The 7,775-nt window shown below is 39.8% G+C and overlaps 1 protein-coding gene across 3 annotated transcripts in view; it reads right to left on the reverse strand.

Moving 5' to 3' along the window:
• kif13ba (kinesin family member 13Ba) overlaps nt 1-5,942 on the reverse strand; it is a 33,070-nt gene extending 27,128 nt beyond the window's left edge. For all 3 annotated transcript variants that reach the window (XM_058398171.1, XM_058398172.1, XM_058398170.1), the window contains exons 1-2: nt 4,731-5,942; nt 1,657-1,750 (exon numbers count right to left, since the gene is read on the reverse strand). In XM_058398171.1, coding sequence (XP_058254154.1) covers nt 1,657-1,750; nt 4,731-4,800 — 164 coding nt within the window. In that variant the 5' untranslated portion in view covers nt 4,801-5,942. The remainder of the gene's footprint in view (nt 1-1,656; nt 1,751-4,730) is intronic.
• Between the last annotated feature and the right edge of the window lie 1,833 nt (nt 5,943-7,775).

Here is a 7,775-nt window from a genome sequence, read left to right on the forward strand (position 1 = left end):
CGAGTGGTGTCTGGCGTGACACAGGGGAAGGGGGAAAGCCGTATGCTCTCTAACGCCCACCTGAACAATGAATCTGAATCAGAGTGTGCAGGAGGTGCGAGCGGCCGTGTTGCGCCCATGTGAACCTCGCCGTCGGAGGCATCTGGTACGCCGTTAACACAAGCAGAAATTCAGCACATGAACTCCGCTCTGCAATTAAACTGTCTGTTGTGTGAAGGCAGCAGGCGGCACGTCCATTCACTTCCAAGTTTAAAGCGGATCCTTTTGTCTGTGCACTACGTCCAGAGAAAGCAGTAATGGTGCTCTCTTGTTTAGCGCAATAAAACAAGTGTTTATGGCCAACAGATGCTAAAGCTAACTTCTATGCTCTCCTGTTCTACACGCAGAACCGTCCTTTGGCTGAGGGCGACCTGAGGTTAACCCCCCCCTTGTTGCCACGGCGACAGAGGGATGAATAAAATAGGGAAAAGTAAAAAGAAGGAGAGTTATGTCCTGACACACATGGTTCTGAGAGGTTGTATACGCTCACACACACACACAGAAATCTTAGCAATATTGATAAGAAACTGCATCACTTACACACAGACAAGTCCTTGATTTCACTATGATAGGAGTCTATTAGAACATCTGGATATACTGTGTGCTAAGAAAATGGCTGCCAAACACGCCAGTACAAAAAAAACTCCATAATTATCAATCATATGTTAAAACCAATTAAATTCTGGATTTTGATTGGTCGACAGGCGCTGTTTCATGTTCTATACCTGCAGCTCTGACAGAAGTGCAGCTGCATGTGCTTGGTCTAAAACGTTACCGTTTCTATAGCAACGGATTAAACGACGAGCGTGGGGATGACGTGGTTTATAAGATTTAACATGTAAGAAAGGAGTCTCCAGGATCACAGGTAAAGCCGTAACTTTAAGGTGTGTTTTTCTTTTCTTAGCGAGAAAATCTCTTACAATGTGCTCTGGTCAAGATGTTCTGTTAGCCGGAAATTAATCACCTTCATGGTGGTAAGAGTGACTCACTTCATCACACCACCCTGCTGTTGAATATTTTCTAAAAACAGTAAGACACAGTGTTTATTCCTCACCGATGTTATAAGTGATGACCAGAAAAGTGCAACGTTGACGTTTTATCGTCACGTGAACCCGGCTCGAATTTCTTTTTCTGTGGTGTGTAAAAGGAAAGTGGAAGAGCTCAGGCGGTCGTTCCATACAGGCTGAAAGAATGTCGAAAAGCTCAGAGCTTATCTTGAGCCACTGAGCCAAGGTTAGACTGCTGAAATGGGGCTGGAAGTGGAAACAGTGTAGGGATCGTTTCTCGTCTAATCGTCCAGAAAAGCAACCGTTTTCTACACCGCTCATTTACATCACATGTTTCTGTTACCCTCTCATCCAGCCATGTGTGTCGTTTAAAAGCTCTTTAAAAATCAGATACAAACAAATCAGTAGCTGAAAAAATATAAGATCAGGATAAGACCAACAAACTTTGGAGCAGCAGCAGTTTTCCCAGCATAGAAAGTTTTGTGGCTCTGTGTTAAAAATGGTCAAAATGGTACAATTTTTTTAAATGGAACTATAAGAAGATGAAGAAGAAGAAGAAGAAGAAGGTGATGAAGAACAGAAGGCTATCTCTGTTCGGATGCGAGCTCACCTTGAGTCAGCTTTTCCCAGGTTCCCGCTTGCTGGATGCAGGAAGGTTTGGTTCCCATCCATATCAATCACACATTTTGTGTTCAGGTCCTTTTCTGTTGACAAACATGAGGGGAAAAAAAGTGAATTCAGTGTTACTACACTGCTTGAATACACGGCTATTCAAGAACAAAACTATGAAAAACAGGAAGTGGAAACATTTGGCTTTGTTTGAGAGAGAGCTGAGGTCTAAACATGGAATTAGTTTAAATACCAGCCTTTACAATACTCCTGCCTGAAGACAAACTAACACACGAACTGAACAGTGTCCTCGACCTGCAACAGTCTGCTGAACAACCAGTGCAGAAGCGGTTTGTTGATTTTGCGGTGAGGAGGCTTAAACGGCTTAATAGCTCCACTACAATGAAATTAACAACAGAAATCTGTTTGTTTAGCTGGACCTGGGACTCGGGCGTGTCCATACATGGTGATTTGTCAAAACTAACAGTGATAAGAACAGGAGTGTCACTCGTCATGTTCTCCGGTTGTCCCATCCCTCCATCATCTCTATAACGATTAAGTGATTTGATCTGTTTTGTGAAAGATGAGGAGTGACAGTTGTATACAAACTGAGCTTTAATGCAACATTAAAGGAAGGAGTCTCCAGTACCAGAGGTAAAGCTGTAACCTGGAAAAGTATCTATAAACAGATAACAAAACTCACACCAAACTCACTCATCCATGTCTTTATGGACCTTGCTTTGGTCACTGGTGTGCAGTCATGTTGGAACAGGAAGGGGTCATCCCCAAACTGTTCCCACAAAGAGCATGAAATTGTCCAAAATGTCTTGGTATGAAGCTGAAGCATTAAGAGTTCCCTTCACTGGAACTTAGGGGCCGAGCCCAACCCCTGAAAAACAACACCTGAACTCAATCATCTGGAGAGGTGTCCTGTTAGCATTCAACTACAGTTTTATTTTGCTTGAAATATGTAAAATATTTGGGTACGTTTTTAACCACCATGTTAAACTTATCTTATTGACACAAAAAAAAAGCATCCGAGGCCATAACTGTCACATGGGCCAGAAGAGTAGATTCTACTAAAATGATGAGTAGCCGTTCAGTTCAGAATTGGTCAGTGTTTTAGCAGCTTGGTGCTGGAACTAATAGAGGAAATGTCGCTGACTCAGAAATCCTTGGAGAGGACACGGCATGGCGTGGAAGCAAAATGCCAATGAGCAGCTCGGTTTAAAGAGGAAACCTCGGCTTCCTGCCTCTGCCCAGAGCCGAGGACCTGGAGAAGGAACTGGGAGAGCGGAGCTTACAACTGGGAGAAAAAAAAAAAACCCATAGACACTTCTAACATAGTAAAATAAAAACATTATAAATAAATATAATTAATTATTATAAATAAAGTGAAGAAAAGAGAGAAAGAGAGTACAAAAATTTAAATTTGTAAACCTCAAGGTAAGTGAATAATCAATAAATTAATAACACCGACTCGTTAGTCATGCACCGTGTACAACCCATGTTCATCTGACAACAGATAAGCAGGTGATCTCATCGCTTTCCTGTCAAAATGGAGCGTCAGGAAATTATTCAAACGCTCGACAATTTCCTCGCTCCGAATTTTTGGACCTGAGGTGATACTTTGACTGTCCAAAATATGCGTGTGTGTGTATGGGAATGAGAATGTGTTGCTGTTATGCAATGTTAGCAAAAAGTTCATTACAGCTTGCTGAGACTCCCTTCCTTCTTTTGTTAACACACACACAGAAACAAAACCAAGAAGAAAAAGCTGAGGAAGTAAGGCCAGGACAGACAGCCGTGGAAGTGAACTCTGGTCTGGTGATATGACATTTAATAGACAGAGCAATTCTACAGCAATATCCTCACAAAGGCCTCTATGCAAAAAATATCTGTCTAAAGCCCAATCTTAAATCTGTACACAAGCGAGATTAGAGATTAGTTTGATCTCGGAGTGTTTAATGTGCACTGAGTAGGTGCTGGAGGTTGATGCAAGTCGTCTTGTGACTGAATTTTACACACAAATCCAACATGTGACTTCACACACTTCAATACCTTTTATTTTGTAAGGTTCTCACGTGACAAAGTTCACTTTCCAGAGGTCATTGGACCTCGCCGTACGACTCAAGACTGAAAGCATACATTTTGTGTGTGTGTGTGTGTGTGTGTGTGAGAAAGATCCAGAGCTTCCCAGGTAAATGATCAGGACAGAACAGTGTCCTTGCAGCGTCCTTTTCGCATGACAGCACGATGACAAATCTCTTCCAATAAAACCTCCATTTTGTAAACACAACCCAGGGTCAGAGACCGACTGCCACGTGCAAACATTTCAACCGGTCTCGTCATTTTAACAGAGCGATGCCCGTGTTTGACGATGCATCTCTTACACAGTGCACAACGTTATCAGTGTCTAAAATCACAGAACACTCCTGAACTCCCACAATGCATTACAGCAGATCAGTGTGCAAATAATGTGGTGGACGTGTAAAGAAAAATAACCTCCTCAGCTCCTGCTCTGAGCAAGAGCCAACTACTCAGGGTCATTCTTTTAACGTAAAATAACGTGACATGCTTATTTGCTTAACTATTTTTAATTCAGGAAATGTCCTCAGACAGAAAACATTAAGGACAAGTCACATTACTTGGGTGAGCACTTCCTCTGGGTTAGGGTGGCGGTGGATCCTGAGTCTATCCCTGGAATACTGGGACTGAAGCGGGAATACGTCCTAGACCTTGCATCATTCCATGGCATTTAAAATCTTTTTTAAAATAATATTCACGCATATTTCCCGATTTGTGAGGATCAGCTGCATTATGACACTCAGGGCCGAAACTCTGAACCCTAAATATCTCTCTACACACTCAAAAATAATGGCACCCTTGTCACTTGTGTTTTTTACCTTTTGTACCTTTAGCTCATATACTTTTAATAGTAAGTAAAGGTAAATCATCAAACCTCAAGGATCTATATAAGCTTCAGGAATTAAACGTACCCTCTCTAACCGAGTCTGTGTCATGTTCAGACTGTGTAATGACATCATAAAAAAGATTGGAGTCTTGGTTTCTCACCTCTCCGGTTCATGGGCCGGACGCGGACGGCCACCTTGACGTTGGAGTCGTTTAGGCTGGTTTCTCCCATGTTTTGCACACAAACACGGCTCTCCACAAGAAGACCAACGTTAAGAGAGTTCTAGACGACGGATCTGGACAGATCCATATACATGTCCATAAATCCCAGACTCCTTAGAAATGTGTTCTTTATTTCTGGAACATTTCAGCCTCCAGGGCAGGAAAGTCATGCCATGGAAAAGAGGCCATGATAGGGTCAACTGTTTTCCCAATTCACATCTTTGTCTTCGCTGTAAAGTTCTTCATGATGATTCAGAGTTATTAAGATAATAAATAATCCTGAGAGTCAATCAGAAGAAAAGCTGAACAGCCAACTCCCTGCTGGAGTGTCACAAATCTTATTCAAGTGGAAATCAAGCAGGGCCTCAGTTAGAAACTTCCTGAAACTCAGAGTCGAACTGTCAAAGCACTTTGTAGAACTTTTCAACCTAACTTACATTGGAGTCGGTTCGGAGTCGGTTCAGAGTCAAACTGCTAGCATATTCGCTGGATTGACGTATCGAATATTGATTATTGTCTTGTGCAAGTAAAAAAAAAAAAACTAAAAATAATTACCACTGGGTTGTAAACTTAAACCGCAAAACCAAGTGATCATCCCCACTTTGTTAGTTACCGTTATTCTGCTTTACTAAGAATTTAATCAGCTAACTCAACTATGCTAGTTATGTATCTATGTAAATTATTTATTAGCTAGTTAGCTGACACATCGCTAAACCTTTACTCCAAAGTGATGTGTTATCAACGTTATATAAAAGCCTGAATATTATAATAAAGCTTTCGGAAGACAAAGTAAAATATATACACATATATATATATTAAACCATGACAGTGTTATTAACTTAAATCGTTACCGCTAGCTAACGTTACATAGCAACTGCGTTGACTGGCTAACGGACTCGCCTCCGGTTTCATTATCGAACCCAAGGAGCGGCGCGTGACAGAAAAATTAAATCCGTCCCGGCGAATCCGACATCATTTCTTCAAGATTCTCCCCAGACGACGGAATCATACTTTCGTTGCCGGTGTCACACGAGGAAAGAGAAGAAAACAACGAAAAATAAAACGTCGTTTTTCAGGGGGGAAATTCCCGTCGTAGCCAAGTGCACGCGCCACAGCCTGGGAATTCGCGACAGTGCGTTAAAATCAGCTAACATATTAGCTTCCTCCTATCAGTCGCCTGGAATAGGCCCGCCCCTTCACTTCCGTGTTTTTCGTAATGGTTAGTAAGCTTGTCGCGCCATTTTGGTAAGGTCGTAGTGAGGTCAATATATTTATATGATTTTATATATAAACAAAATATAATACAATACATTATATTATACATTTTTTACATTTTACAATTACTATTTCAAATTACATTAAAAGCGTACTGTGGCAGAATTTATAGCGGTATTGATATTATATGCTCGTATCGCCCAAGCCCTAACTACTTTAAAATCGTTCTTTAATTACTTTGTTACTTTTAATATCTTTTTTTGTTATTAGATCTCAATCTAAGTCAATAATTTAATAAAAACGTTTAATAATTCAGTCATTTAATAATGTTTCTACAAAATCATCATATTTCTGCTACACTGAACCCATTTTTTTTAGCTTATTCATATAGATAGATAGATAGATAGATAGATAGATAGATAGATAGATAGATAGATAGATAGATACAACTTTATTGTCATTGCAAAGTACAGGTACATAGCAACGAAATGCTGTTTAGCATCTACCAGAAGTGCAAATAGTAGAAATTGTGCAAATGAACAAGTGCAGATAAATATGTACATCGATAATAAGGCTATGTCAGAGTGTGCATAGAAAAGTATGTGCAGGTAGTATTTACAGCAGATAAAGTGACAGGTGTAATTATAATTGTGCTAAAAAATGTGTGCATTATGTACAATGTATGTACAACAGTAACAGATAATATACAGTGAATATACAGCTAGTATATAGTATGTATAAATATAGTATATATAAATGTATATAAATATGTAAACAGATAAAAAAAAGATTTAAAAAAAACTAGGTGTAATCTATGAAATTGACAATATGTACATTAATTCTATCACACAGTGAGAAAATATTATATTATACCAGAATGTACAACAGAATGTATAACAGTGAAAAATATTATATTAACAGAATGTACAGGGTTGAGCAGAAGTGTAAAGTGGGAAGTGTAGTATGACATGAGTCCTAACGGTGTAGTGTAGAGTTCAGTAGATTTATGGTTGAGGGAAAAAAACTGGCCCTAAACCTGCTGGTTCTGGTGAGGATGGACCTGTATCTCCTCCTGGATGATGGAAGGAGGTTGAACAGTTTGTGACTCGGGTCGGAGGAGTCCTTGATTATTTTGTGTGCTCTGCGCAGACATCTACTGTGGTGAAGAGACTCAATGGCAGGTAGCTGGGTGCCAATGATGCGTTGGGCGGTTTTCATATGTAATACTGGCTCATTAATCGTTATTACAATTGTTTAATATTCACTTAAATCTTGAGTTTTAATATTTGCTTGTAGTTATACTGTAGATTCATCGAACTATAATCAAACTATAATGCTGTGGTGACATCTGCTGGTCATAAGCTCTCATTTCATCCACTCCAGATTACACACCCATGTCATATTTCATTTCTGAGTTCTGAGCTCTTTATTTACAATAAATACATTAATACATACTCACGACTTGTTTTTCTTCCTGAATATTTTATTTAGAAGGCTCTGAAATACTAAATTATCCACATGTGGACAAAAATAAATAAATAAATAGATTTACGGCATTTGGCAGCCGGCCTTATCCAGAGAAACAATTTATCTCATTTTTTTAGTACAACTGAGCAATCGAGGGTTAAGGGCCTTACTCAGGGGCCCAGGAGTGGCAGCTTGGAGGACCTGGGATTCAAACTCACAACCTTCTGATCAGTAGCCCAACACCTTCAATACCAAACTACCTCACCCCCATATACAGATAAATAAATAAATAAATAAATAAAT

Source organism: Hemibagrus wyckioides, linkage group LG09 (genome assembly GCF_019097595.1).
Source record: "Hemibagrus wyckioides isolate EC202008001 linkage group LG09, SWU_Hwy_1.0, whole genome shotgun sequence".
In the NCBI taxonomy this organism is placed as follows: Eukaryota; Metazoa; Chordata; class Actinopteri; order Siluriformes; family Bagridae; genus Hemibagrus; species Hemibagrus wyckioides.